Source organism: Lissotriton vulgaris, chromosome 1_1 (assembly GCF_964263255.1).
Source record: "Lissotriton vulgaris chromosome 1_1, aLisVul1.2, whole genome shotgun sequence".
NCBI classification, from domain to species: Eukaryota; Metazoa; Chordata; class Amphibia; order Caudata; family Salamandridae; genus Lissotriton; species Lissotriton vulgaris.
The window spans coordinates 1553455392-1553470565 of NC_141685.1; the positions used below are offsets into that span (position 1 = coordinate 1553455392).

At 42.2% G+C, this 15174-nt stretch overlaps 1 protein-coding gene across 1 annotated transcript in view; it reads right to left on the bottom strand.

Annotated features, from left to right (window-relative positions):
- The window catches only part of LOC147750799 (solute carrier family 23 member 1-like), a 783856-nt gene that overhangs the window by 252638 nt on the left and 516044 nt on the right, over positions 1-15174 (bottom strand). The window contains exon 10 of the mRNA XM_086936963.1: positions 14369-14477. Within this exon, the coding sequence (XP_086793089.1) occupies positions 14369-14477 (109 nt within the window). The remainder of the gene's footprint in view (positions 1-14368; positions 14478-15174) is intronic.

Below are 15174 nucleotides of genomic sequence, written 5' to 3' on the forward strand. Positions count from 1 at the left end.
CACAATGAATGTGAGACAACCACTTCGACCGTGGAGATATGTCTTACACCATTGTGTTAAAGACTCTTTGAGTTGCAAGATGTTGCTTTCAGCATAATGCTTCTCAAAACGGGGTTTGCACTCTATTTCTTCTCATTTTGAACCTATTGAAATTGTGAGATAGCAACTATGCCCATGATGCACTAGATGTGTTGTGCAATCACGATCATACACGTAGGTCGAATTTGAAGCCATGAAGCTTTTACAACCATGCCAAACTTTCCCCACTCATATGTTGAGGGGTACTGGTGGTAGCAGGTGTGCGTCCAAGGAAAGCTTTGCAGTTTAAATATTCGGAATGCCTTTGAGCACCCACAAAATTCTCACTTTGTGCTTCCTCAGAAACTTTTCCAGTGATGTTTAATATCCATTTCCTGCACCACAGCCCTCGATCCCAAGTGAAAAAGCAATCCTGTTCCAATAGAAACTCCAGGTTCTGGTCGAAATGAAATTACACGTTTCTAGGGAGTCATTTTTTGTGTGCAGTTTTATATAGTCCGAACTCGCCACTGGAGCGCTTTACATGAGCACCAGTTACATTACACATGGGCACATTTATTGTTGATAGGCGCGCGAAGATTGGGGGCAGATGTACAATAACTGGCGCATCCCTGCATATCAGCAGGAATGCACCAGTTATTGTGCACCACGGCTCAGCCACCATGAATGCGCCGCATTGTAAATGCAGCGCACCGTGGGGCAATACGTGGGCCGTAAATGCGGCGCATTGCTGGAGTTGCATCGCAAGCGCGACGCAGCTCCAGCAATGCTCTGGGGGCCCCTATCTTTACAATGCTGTGTCAAACCTTACGCCTGCTTCAAGCAGGCGCAGGGTTTTGACGCAGCATGGGCTCAAAAGTGACTGAGTGAAATCTTGTAGATTTCACTCACCCACTTTTGGAAGGCGTTCCTGCACCGGAACGCCCCTCCCTGAGCAGGAACGCCTACTTCTGGTGCAGGGCTTTCCAACGTGACGCATCTCCCAGATGTGTCACGTTGTAAATACCACGCAGCATGTTTCATCTTTTGTGCCGCCGCTGCGTCACAAAAGTGACGCAACTGCAGCGTAAAAGAGGCACAAGGGGCTTGTAAATCTGCCCCTGCGTGATTTTCCCCAAATAACAGTATGTCAAGCCGGTGCTGAGACTCGAACCTGGGGGCATATTACCAAGGGCATTATCGCCGCATTAGCGGGACTTTTTTCTGCTAATGCGGCGATAATTTTATCGCCCTATTACCAAGCTGTCGCTAACACCAGTTAGCGACAGCTTGTAGGCGATAGCGGGCATTTAGGGGCCCACTTTGCATGTCAGCGATAATTATCGCTAATGACATGCAAAGTGGGCGTGCCAAGATGTTAGCGACTGAAAACAGTCGCTAACATCTCTTACTCCTATTAACAACTTTTGGAAATATTCGCCCTAAGCGCGAATATCTCCAAAAGCTAACGCCTGCTAAAAGCAGTTCTTAGCCATGTTATCCAATGGAAGGTGGATAACATGGCTAAGAGCATTGTCACGATAATGCATGAATATCGCTGATTTTTCAGCGATATTCATGCATTTTGCAGGATTTTTACCGCTTTTGAGATAAACCTTGATAATATCAAGGTATCTTAGCGGTAAAAATCCTCGGTGCTCGGCGATATTTTTTCCCGCTAACCAAGTAATAGCGATAATTATCGCTATTGCTTGGTAATATGCCCCCTGGTTCCCCAAATACAAAATTGTCAACTCTGCCTGTTACGCCACATCCTGTCCCAAAGTATTCTACCTACAGTTACCGAAACTCATGCATAGTTAAAATACCTGACAAAAGCAAAAGGATCCGAACCCATGCCCGGTAGTAGCTCAGCATGAGGAGACACATGCTTAAATTTCACATCCTACGTGTTGCTCCCCATTTTCTAGTCAATAGCCCACAATTGCCCAGTAATGGTGTCGAGAAACTGCATAGATTATCTCCGGGCTAGTACCGTTTCTCTCACAAGCGGTCTCCAAAATATATTATGAATGATGATTTACAAGATATCTCCACTGCCATTACAATGCACTTCATCAAAAATGTAAAGGTTTTGACAGCCATGTACCAAACTCAACTAACCCGAAGCACAGTCAATAAACCCACTCCTAAAAGATGTAACACACACCGCCTCCTCTTCTCCATGGGTATAAGCGAGCCAGTGTTGAAAGCACTCACACAATATAACAATGCATGTGGAGGTAAGATAAAACAATGATTGAATTAATGAAGCATTCTAAATCTAACCATTCCAAAGGTGGCATTGAGAGTCCACTTGTGTCAAATACAAAAGACTTTACTGGCTTCTATAGGGGATAACAGCAACAGTAAAAAAAAAAGCTTCTGTTGATTATTGACATTTCAGGAAAATCAAAGAGACATACTATTTGGTTCAATAACATAATCGAGTTATTTACAGTGATATTCGCGCCTGAGTGAACTAACGCTAAGTAACTCAGACACTCCATTAATTGCAAAAAGATAGTGAGCAACAATCTGCTGCCAATATCTATCTTAAAAGCTTTCTACTGCAAGTTTAATTCCTAATCAGCAAAAGTGGTACCCGAGTATGGCTGCAATAAATCGCAGGTATCCATGCTGTAGTTGAGATCTGAACGGAGTGTGTGATCGCAAGCTTACCTGTTCTTCGTCATAGGCAGGCGATTTGGCTGTTTTGAACATTTTTTATAAAAAGTTGCTTTTAGAGTTACTGCCAGGACAGTTTCCGCAGGTATTCATTGCTGATGGCTGTTATGACTAATTTATCAACTAAGCAATCTACTCAGAAGTGAGAGTGTGGCATAAGAGTTTGGTTTTGGAGACCACCTGCGAATATCCTATGGAGCTTTTATTACAAGCAAGGTTTGTGATGGTTGTCGAATGTTATTAATTTCATGTCATGCAGTAGGCACATTGTTAGACCTGTCAGCCTTACGGTGGTGTTCCCCCCTAAAAGTTTTGATTTCTCCTCCATTTTCAGCTGTTCTTGTGTTTGCTGCCCTTACGACTCTGTGCATTTTACCACTACTAACCAGTGCTAAAGGGCATGTGCTCACTCCTTAAAAACATAGTAACACTGGCTCATACACATTTGGCATATTTAATTTACCCTGTCAGGAAGAAGGACTGCCGTGCGGGTGACAGGACTGCTACTCTGCTATACTGCTGCCCTGCTGGATTACTGCCTTGCTGATCTGCTGCTTTGCTGTATTGTTGCCTGTTACCTGCTGACCTGCTGACCTCCTGCCTGAGTCAGAGGGATTTGGACCTGAACCCAGGACTCCCAGAGTGATTTCAAGGGCTAGCCTGCTGGCCTCCTTTTCCCAGCCACAGGAACATAACAGGCTCCCAACCACCTGCACCAGGATCCAGCTGGACCAAGGCCCTGACCCTAGGTGATGCCCTTCAAATCCTGGACGCTTGGTGTGGCTTCAGAGATGCCACACCATTGAATCGAAGTTTTTGGTCACAAACAGGTCCCTTGGCCTTGAATCCTTGTCACTCGCACAGCCTGGAAATGCAAAATTCTGTCAGTCTAACCCTTTGGGTTACTGCATTGGCTGCTCACCGAGTGACACCGCGAAGCTTCTGCCTGTCTGTTTGTGACAACAATAGGATCTGCGCACTACAGAGACAATCTCCCACAACACTCAGCCTGCTCTCCGCACTACATCGATGGCTGTCAGCGATGCTTCCCTGCTCCTCGCTGCCCTTTCCACAGTGAACAGGACTCTGTGTTGGACTAATAAGGAAACTTTTCAACAGGACTAACCTGGTCCCTGTATCTGTCCCACGCTCTGTTGCAGTCAGCCTGAACTTGTGATTTACTCCTGATCTCACATGACCAGATAGCCGTGGTTGTGCTTTGTGTTTTATGGTGCTATTTTACACTTAAATATTTAATATTGAATATCTCCAGTCCTACTGATTGGATTTTTGTCATTTTGTTCTTGTATTATGTATTATAAATTACTAGATTATTCTAATCTGGCATGGGATCCTTTTGTGGTGTGTTTTCACTGTGTCACCATTTCCGGTGTTGCACAAATACTTTACAGACTGCCTCTGAGTTAATACTGAATGCTCTGTGCCAATCTACCCGAGGGTTGAGCACAGGTTAATTTAGAATTTGCTCATGACCACACTGAGAAGGATTGTAATTGCTGCTTTCCAGGGTTCACACCCCAGCCAACCAACAACCCCTTTTCTTACACACATGATGTATGAAGTGACACAGAAGATATGTTCAGCTTTTGGTCGGTGCAAGGGAAGATTGGTCATTGAGTATAGTTAAAGTACCTCTCATTGCAAAACCAAAGGTGCCCAGTTTATGGCTTTGGTGTGATGTATATGTTTTTGATAAAATGGTCTCAAGTAGGACATGTGAGCAGTGACTTAGCAAGGTTGCTTTGGGTGCTAATGGCAGCAAGAAAATGGGAACATCTGCTCCCTGATGGGTCATACAAGACAGTAATAGTTGGAGTGTAATAGCTCACTTAATCCCCTGGACATTGGTGCCATGGTACATCCTGTACTAATGAGAACCAGACCCATGAATGAGAGTTAATGTAACTTTTTTACAAGTATTTGAAGTCAGAGTTTTATGACATGAGAAACAATGAAAATTGATAATCGATACACATCTTTGAGAAAGACTTATTGTTGTATGACAGGTGGCCAATAAATGTGTGCTGGTAAAAGCTACTTCTTATGATATTTAACCCCTACAAAACAGGAAAGGTGAAAATTCTGGTCCAGGGTAAAGGATTACCCTGGACCAAATTCAGGAGCTTATTTGAGGCATAAGATGAATCGGTCTGCACACATTGGTAAGAGCCCCCTTAAACTCTAGCTGGAATCGGGCACAGTGATTAAAGTGCCTTAGAAAGCCCAGGGGCCTCATTTATGAAAAGTGACGCATCGCTGCGTGAAAACAGCGATGCGTCACTTTTCACTGCGCACTCCTTACGACATTCCTGATGGGTCATATTTAATGTATGACGCATCATGTCGCAAGGAGTTACAGATACGTCAGTATTTCTGACGTATCTGTAAGCGCAAAAGTGACGCATTGCTGGAGTGTGTCACATAGGTGACGCAAATCCAGCAATGCGTCCTTTCACATGGGGAAAGCCCCATGTGAAAGGGCTTGCGTCAGTCTTACGCCTGCTGTGTGGCAGGCGCAAGATTTTGACGCAACAGCGTCCTAAAAGTGACGCAGTGAAATCTCATAGATTTCACTGCGTCACTATTACGAGGCTTTTTGCGGGGGAACGCCCCCTCTGCATACATTATACCTGACGCAGGTATAATGTGGCGCAGGGGTTTAAAAAGTGACGCATCTACCTAGATGCGTCACTTTTTAAATATGGCGCAACAAGGCGCATTTTTTACACCGCTGGTGCATCACAAAAAGTGACGCACCGGCGGCGCGAAACTGACACACAATAACCCCTTCGCTGCTGAGCTCGTCATCAGCCACGGTGGTCGTGTGCGGATGACGAGCTGAGCTCGTCATCTAACGCGGCTTTTTGAAAAAAGCCGCCCCGCGGAAAAATAACCGCCGCAGCGATGCGATTAAAAGCAAATAGTTCAGTCATGTACGGAGCACAGCTTGGTGTCATGTGAAGGTTGACAATGTTTCAAAGGCAGAAAATGTTTTTTAGGAGTCTTCCTAATCTCCTTACGAATTCTCCTCGCCCGCCTCCCCCCAATTTATGGACATTGGTATCTATCTGATTAAGTTAGTTTGACGTTTCGACCCATTATGTAATGGCACAGACTCTGGACCACAGATTAAATAGAATCACTAACTATAAAGTTGCACCTAAGATCCTTTGGTTGTGAGAGAATCCTTTGGTTTGCATATATCAAATCCATCTTTTATGAGATTGGGTTGCCCTCCCTGTGGGACATTCCGGATACAGTGAAGTTAGTTTCTCGCTCCTTCGTCAAGACGTTTTTAAAGGAGTATTTGTGGTTGTGAGAACTGAAGTGAATTAAGGCAGGTAGCTTGACAGATGTGTTTCTAGACCTCAATAATATTCCTGTATTTTGTTTCCTGTATTGTGTATTTTAAGGTACACCTTCCTGTACATAAACAAACTTCCATGTGTTGGCGCTAAGTTGTGAAACTTAGCGCCATTGCAGGGCAAAACACAAGGCTGCACCATATCCTTGTGAATATGGTGCAGCCTTGCTTTTCCGAAGAGGCGGAGAGAGGTGTTAAACCAAGAAGGCTGACGCCTCTCTCCACCATTTCCTTGTGAAAATCCCCCATAGTCTTTCGGTATTGTATGTGAATTATTTTTATCCTAGTGTAGACGATGGATTCCTCAACAGGTCTAGGCAGTATTTCCCTATAAGATTTTCACTGTGGGGACATGATTATTTTTGTTGTGTCTCACAGACTTGGTTATATCACCTGTTAAGATATCGATACGAGAGATCTTTGAGCGAGCATTTGCACTTTATTCTTTTCACTTAATTGTTGTTGTCATATTGCTGGTACTTTTTAAGATGTTATGATTTTTAAGAATCAGTCTGTCAATGTCTGCAGTCTGGCAGTGTCTGCATAGATCGTTTTATTGCTCTGGAACGTCACAGTGATTGCGTCTCTTTCTCTCCTTAAAAGCATCAGCACTGGCACTTTGTATGCCATTGATGGCACTTTATTCATTACTCTTTATGTATTGTCATTCTAATTTGGTATGTTTATTTATCCTATCCCATATGTTTGCTGAATGTTGTGGTTTTATTGATTTTATATCCTAAATAAACGGGTTTTTTACTTTGACTTGAAAAGCTACTTCTGTACCTGGTCAGAAGGAGCTGAGGAACTACCCAACAAGATTAATTCATCACATTAATAATATGTTCTTAGTAACAGGGTGCCTTGATCAGAAGCTGTGGGTGCATTTTCTCACAAAAGCGAGAGATTCAACACACATTTCTTGTGAGAACATCATTACAGCTAGTTTTAATACGTTTTGTATGTTATATATTTTATATCTTATTCTAACTTGGCTTTGTTGGATGTGTTAGTGGCCTATCACGATGACATGGCAATAGCATGCACTTTGTAACCTACTCGATCAGGGTAATAAGGAATGCACGGGGACTCGCAGAAGTTTAGTCCGTTTGGCACTGAACAATGCTGTAACACTCTCCCTCAAGCTAAATCAAACAATCCCTTAATCCAAATATCCTGCCTCTCTGGCCAGGTATGTGACTGGTTACGTCACTGCCAATCCTCCTTCACATTCCAATGAGAAGAGGTGCTTAAAATATTTGGAGTGAAACATGGATGGAGGTTTTCCTTGAACAAAAACCAGACAGTCCCCTGGCTTTATTGTCTAGCAATACCTAGTAGGTTCCAACTCTAGTAGGGGGGGCAGGATTCCAGAAGCAAAAGAACTGTCCTGTGATGAAAGTAGCCCCTGACTTCATGACTTCTGTTCGCCCAGGGGTTTTTGAGGTGTGATTGGTAGTCATGAAAGGGGTAGGGATATTTCTCACCAAGGGGTAACATCATGGAGGTAACTTAATGAATGATTTGGGGGTCAACCATAAGTTACACAAAATGGGAAGAGCTGTTCAGTGGGAAGGTGGTTGACCCAATTGAATCAGCGATCATGGTAGGTTGGAGGGTTACAGCCAAGAGCAGAGGCTAATACTCAGTTTCACCTTTCCGGGAAACTAAGGAACGGTGGCCATTTGGGTAATCAAGGGAGGGGGTGGATTGATGTGACTATGAGTCAACTACAGGAGAAGCATTCTTTGATGTCAAGTAATCCTTTTATGTAACTGCCAATTCATGATTATTGGACAGTAATAGAAGGTCAAGGAAAGCAGTGGAGGAAGACAGAGATTGTTTTTCCTGTACCCCGGTCCCATATGTCCGACTTCTATATTAAAAACATGTGCGCTCTGTAGTATCGTATGGCGCGGGAAGGCCTATTGTTAATGTCACAGTTACAACAGCAGACAGTTGTGAGTAAAGACAGCTTTGCTCTAATGTTAGGTTAATGGGTTTTTGTGGAAACACAATGGGTGCGCATCATGCTCCCCCTCACAATGAGAGCTCTGGAATTGGTTGATTCAGCTTTAGTCCGCAATGTAGATGTCACGTAATCTAATCTAAAGCAGTCAAGCGTTCTCATTAGTTCTCTCTCTCTATCTCTCTCTCTCTCTCTCTCTCTTTCTCTCTCTCTCTTTCATTCTTTGCACAGATAGATGTGTGGCATGATAACACATTGCCAGTTTCTTAACAATGTGTGCAGAATCTATGTGCAATTCGAAATTCAATGAGCAAAGAATGGATTACATGAGACCATTGAACCACTGCCTGTTCTTCAAGTTATTTTTTCATGTCCAATGATTCTGGAAGGGCTTTCAGTGGGAGGGTCCCTCTGGGTCTTAGACCCAGTAGTAATAGTAATTAGTAATAGTAATTAAAAACGGACATTGAAATGGGTGCATGTTGCGCCCAATATTCATGTCCTTAATTTTAGTGGTAAAAACACTGGTCGATTTCCGAAAAACTAAAATGTTAATGTACTGTATGTCAGAGATTTAGTGTCTATTTATATTTCACATGTTTTATTTAATCGTGTATTCTTTAAGAATTTTAGCTATTTTCAGGATTTTGTGTTTTTGTACGTTTTTTTCATTCACCATATTACTGTTGTATAGTGCGTACTATGAATTGAGTTCCTTCCAGATGTTTATAATGGGCCATCATTGAGAACACTGGAGTTGAGGCTGAAGACAGTGGATGCCACTAACAGTGCCTATCAGTGGGTCAAAAACGGTTTTCAGAATATATGCTCATCCAATCCTTGGCCTCTTTGTCGAGCACAGATAGCAATGGCAATGCATACAGCGTTAATGGTGATGCTGAGGAAATGTATGTAAAGGAGGTACACAGTCATCAAAATTTTATCAAGACAAAAGTAAAAGAAAATGCAGTGCTTACAGGTGAGAGGGTGCGTTGTGTCTTTGGGGTGGTGAAGTGAAGGAGATGAGAGGAAGTGCATTCAGTAGAGAGTGAAAAGAGGGTGCTGGTGAGGAAAGAATTGAGGTGTAAGATATGCAGATGGATGACATTTGGAGGGAAAAAGGGCGAACATGTCTAACATAGAGAGAACATATCAGGAGTGTTTGGAACACTCTGAAGACCACTGCCTCTTCCACAGGCCTCAGTAATGTTTAATTCACAGTCAGACAATTTTTGCATAAAAATATTTCCAATGGTAATTATTTACTTAAAATCATTATTGGTTCTCATTTACCTTAAACAGCTAACACCAATTGACAAAGCCAATAGTCCTGGCCGGTGTTAGGTGTGTAAATTGACATTTATATATCTTGATGCAATAACAGAAATCTCATAGAAGAATCAAAATGCCAGCCAGGTGTCAATCTGTGGGAATCACAGAAATGTAGTTGACATGTTTATGTCAGGATCCTAATTACATAGGCCAGGCCCATTTAGGAGTCCCACCCTTCACATTGTTCATTCACATAATCACTGACTTTTACGTACGTGGGTTGATACGTCATGAGGAATTTCCTTAAATATAGTTTAGTAATCTTTTATACAAAATTTGGTTTGTGGTTAACTGTTTTTGACAAAGTATCATGTTAAAAGTACAATTTTCTAATTTAATTTTGTATGGCTCAACAGTTGAATGAATGAATACATGAATTGGCATTTGTAGAGCGCATGGCTACCAGAAGGCCTCCCAGCGCTGAGGAACAGAACCTACACAAATGACCAGCTTTAGGTGACCGGGAACAAGAATGTTTTAAGCTGTCTATGGAAGGACATATAGTCGTCGACAAGACGAATGTAGTTAGGAAGAGAATTCCAGTTCTTGGAGGCGATGTAGGAGAATCGTCTTCCCCCACTTCTAGACCTATATATTCTAGGGACTACTGCCATACGGTTTTTTCCCAAGCAAAAGGCTGTACTGGGACAGTAAGGAGAAATTATGGAATGTAAGATAGGTGGGCCCTTGGAGGAAAGAATGTTGTCTACAATACATAGGGACTTAAACTGTATTCTTTCAGTTCAGGATGTCTCCATAGATAAAGGTGCTGCATCCCCCCGACATAGACCAGGATTTCCACGTCGTCGCTGCATTCGTACCCTTCACTCTCCAGCTCCTCGAAGGTGGAACTGCCCATCATCTTTGTGCGGAACTGTTAATATTCTATTTCTTCCCATTCCTGTCAGCGGGTGGTCTTTGTTCGAGCAAATTAAAGCAAGGCAGGCATGTCCTCGCAAACATTGAGGCAAACGAGAAGCGCTCCACCCGCAGCAGGGAAGCTAGCAAGGTGTAAGTGCTTAGACTATGTAGACGAAATGCAACAAGCTGCATTCAGGGAAAGGCAGATAAGCAGTTTTCTTTCTTGCTTCTGTCAAACTCCAAGGAAGACAGAACTAAAGTAAAGCCTCACTGTGCTGGAGAGCTGGGCTCCTCTTAGATTTTGTTTGTTTCATGGGAGAGGTCCTCTGGAGCCCAAAACGTTGCATGTCGCTTCTGACAGTTTAATATGCGTGATATGCATTGTAATGACGTGCGCTTTGAGTGTGTGCGATGTAATGTACTTGGCCATAGGGAACACTGCATTTGCGTTGCAACGCCGTGCGTTGTGAAAATGGCCGGTGTAACGGTGTTTGCGAAGTATTACACGCATGGTAAAAGCACGCGTTGTAATGGAATGCGATGTACTAACATACATCTGTTCTAGGATAATGGGAGCAAATGTTTCAAAGACTTGGTTCAGACCGGTGGGTGGGGCCATGTCTCTGAGGGAACTTGATTTTAATTTATTAAAGTAGATTCTTAGGGATTTCATGTCCAGGGGAGGGAGGACCTCCAATCGAGTGAAAGGTGCTTTAGACCTATTATCCAATTGGAGGTCCTTTAAAGGGGTTGTGACTGGCAGAAATGCTGAATAAATTAATTGAATAAAAAAAAAAGAATTCTGCTAAGTTTTTGCAGCGTCCTAGGGTATCAGCAGCGGGTAAAGCTGGAGACGGGGGCAAATAAGAGATTTAGCAATTCTAAAAATTTCACGCGATGAATTCGAGGTCGAGGTTATTCTAGTTGCATGGTACAGGGATTGGGCTTTTCTAATTTCTAGCTTATACATTTTTGTAGCCTCCCTGTAGACGCACTTCCTCTCATCAGAGAACTCTTTCCTCCACTGCCTTTAAACGATTGTTTACATTTTAGTTTCAGCTCTCTAAGCTTGGGGGTGTACCATGCGATCCTTGTAGAGCCCTTCTAATTGTTTGTCCATTTCTTCGGGGCCACCAAGTCTAGAGAGGCTTCGATCTATTGATTAAACTTATTATTGACAGATTCTGGATCGGCTTCCAATGCCAAGCGGGTATTGTTAAGAGTAAGTGCCCAGGCCTCAATGGGAAGCTTAGACCAATTACGGCTGAGTTTCATTACATGCTCCAGTGGCAGATCACTAATCAGGGAGGCCCATGAGAAGGATATCAGATAGTGATCAGTCCAAGGTAATGGAGTAGGATTCTCCACCATTAAGTTAATAATGTGGGTGAAGATAGAAGTTAATGATCTTTTAGGTGAGTGGGACAGGTCACTTTCAAGTTAAGTGAGAGGGTACCCAGGCTATCGGTCAATTCCTCCGCATTAGGAGAGAAAATATCATCAAAGTGAACATTAAGTTCCCCCAGTACCAAGAAATTGGGCAGGGAGCTCACTGAACTGGCTATTGTTTCAGGTAGGTCACTGTTAAAATGCCCAGCAGCTCCTGGGCGTCGATAAATTAAGACCTCAGAGAAAATACAGGTGTGAGAAAAACTAATGGCAAACAAGGCACTTTCACAGCCAGAAATCAATCCCGCTGTGAACCGGCAGTTAAAGGAGTCTTTATAAATAATGGCCAGGCCCCTTCCTCTACTCTAAGTCCGATCTAGTCTTTGGATCAAATGACCCGGTGGAAGAGCCTGGACCACTACCGGGTCTAGTGAACTGGTGATCCAAGTTTCCGGAAGAAACATAGCACCCGGGTCTTCTTCTTCCAGAATTAGCCGGATAATCTAATTGGAAACCTCTCCCTATTAGTTTGGGTACATGCAAATTAATTTCCCCATTGCCACTAGTTCTGATGTACATTCCTTTTCTTCAGAAGTTTGTGTTGGAGTTTTCTTTATGCCATCTCATTTGGATGGCAATTTATTTTCTTTAATTGCATTTTAATTTTACATACATTTCCTCAGTACATCTGAACAGCACTCATTCATATCAAAATCATATTTATTAATATGTCAGCAGTATAGGAGATTATAAGGTATTTTTTGCTACTGTCAAATAAACATGTTAATGCTCATCACTCCTTCCTATCAGAGCTCAAAGACTATCTCTTCTCACTGCATCTTCCCTCACAGACCTCGCAAAGTATATCATGTAAACTGTGTTAACTTTGTAAAGTATTCATCGTTATACAGTACGTCTAACTGTAACTGTGAGGTGTTCTGTTTCTCCCCGACTTTTGTGAACATCCACCCATGAGCCTACAAATTGGAAGTAGCATTGCCTGATTCTCAGTTTTCTTCAAGATGCTTTGCTGTCTGCACAGTATGGTCCATGCTATGTAAATACCCCAAAAGAAATAAATATATATTTTTAAAATTGCTGGAGCAGGGACTGTGAAGTCACCCATGAACCCATTACCCAGAAATAATGTAAGTGTGTAAACCTAATTGGAAGCAGAGTTGCTCAGGCTCGAAATCCCGCCACCAGCCCAACCCTGGAAGTAGGTGGGGGTGAAGAACAAATTCAAGTACACTACATAAGGGCAGGCTGAGCTTCCCATGGTCCTCTGGATAATGCGGCTCTGATATCGGCATACTTGACCTGTTAAGCCCAATACAGTACCCTGAAATGTAAATAATAAATGAGGGATGGTGGTGATGGTGAGAAAGTAAGGGTTGCTGCACAGCGTTTGGTTCAGCATGTCGTAGTCGAAGGGTAGTGCGCATATGGTGTTTGTACAGGGCTGGTAGTCCAAGAAAGGGATTCAGGAATGTGACAGATCACAGTGTGAAAAAAAACAGTTTCAACAGTACAGGAGCATAGCAGGGTAGATATAAAGCGTATGACTGAATTTAATACGAAAGACACACAAAGAAACATACAAAAGAGCACCAGTTTTAGGGCTAAAATAGAAAGATGAAACTCCTGCGGGTCACTATGTATTAATTTTATATAGCATTAAAAGTGTCCCCAAAATGGAAAAGTCATTATATTACAATTGAGATACACCTTCACTTGCAAGAATGTATGATGTGAATGAGAAGCAATACAATGAAAAAGGCACCTAAAACAAGATCACAAATCAGGAAAAGCCATGTATTAGAGTTATAAAATGTAACCAGTAAATCAAAGTAATAGAACAGTCAAGTCTTTGAAGGGAAAGGACGCTGTGCTGACCCTAATAAAAAATAAACCATGACAATTATATTTTTCCGTACATTAGCAAGGACTTGTGCTAAAGGGGAGCCTGCTGTCTGGAGTCTGCTCCCTGGGGTCTCAGACAGATTTTTATAGAAGGAACTAAAAGATGTTATATTTGACTGTTGAAGATTTAGGAGTGGATGCCAAGCAAAACAGTGCATTTGCAAACCATGAAATAGGGTAATAAATTCTGCTTTCCTTTTACAGGAGTCCCCCAGCTGCCTGTGCTCGTCTGCTGAAGCAGTGATACTGAGTTGTGGTGTAAATACGGCAAGCCAAACTGGGGTTTCGTGGGAGGCCGATGAGAAATTATTTGCACTAAGTACAGTAAATAATTAATTGAAGTCAAAATTTTGGCTTTGGAATAAGCTTAATTCATACATTTTCGAGGGGGATTTTTGTTACCAAGTATATTTCCACTGTAGCTCAGCGTATGAAGAACCTTGTGGTGAATTGCACCAATAAACTGGACATAGCTGTGCATGAGGGCATAAACAAATGAATCATCAATGATAATCAATCTGTTGAAAATGATAATAGTGATTCTTTCCATAAATGACTATTTCCACAACAGCAATAACTAGGCGTAAGTCGATCCTTTATAACAATTCGCGGGAAACTGATTTGTAAAATAAAAGGCAGATATAATTGATAAATGACATAACAGATGAAATAGTGTATTTCACTTGCATATGGACACTTTAGAAACCAAAGGGAAGGATTGCCAGATGGTGAAGCACTAGAAATGTACTACAAAAGTGAAAAGGATGTGAGGTATAATCATTTTCACACTTTTCGTAGCGTACCTGTGTTGATGATACCTGGGTTGTATTTCAGCCACGTTGGAATAACAAGGCCACTGAAAGTTGAAAATCCAAACACGAATAGGTTTCTAGATGAATTAAGGTCCACAAACTACAAATCAAGACAAATATAAATGTTGGAGAAATTATGTGCACTCTTACTTAAACATCTAATAAAATAGTTGTTTATCTGTTTACTTGCCTGTAATACATTGGGGGGTTTACATGATTTTTAGCTACCAAGGTATTTGGGTAGCTGGAACCAGAGTGGTACAACTACACATCCCTAATGTTGGCTCCCGATAGCAGACACAAAACCCTTAAAGCAAAGTCCAACATCTATGGGAATATAAATGTTTACACTATCAGTCCTCCCACATCCCGCAAAGATTACATGAAGTGTAAACAGGATTGCAAATAATTGTTTCAAATACACACACTGAACTGATCATAATATCAAAACTATATATATCCCTCTTCCTCAATGATGTAATCCATCCACTCTTCCAGGTTCTTTAAGTCTCAGAGATGAACATCGAGGGTCATAAACATTTAACAAAGCAAACACCTACTCAAGCAAGAAGTTATTAGGTCTGATCATCCTCACCTAAAACTGAACTGTGAATATTCATGAGTCTCCCCATAATAATGTAGGTAACCTGTGAATATTCCAAGGACCCCAGATTCTTGCCATAAACGTGTGGTGGGATTTTGGAGTCCTCACTGAGGGGTAGAGTTACTAATATTTCATGCAACATAGCGAGGCTACTTGCTGCATTGCGTGAAAGAGAGGGAGCAGAAATGAGTCT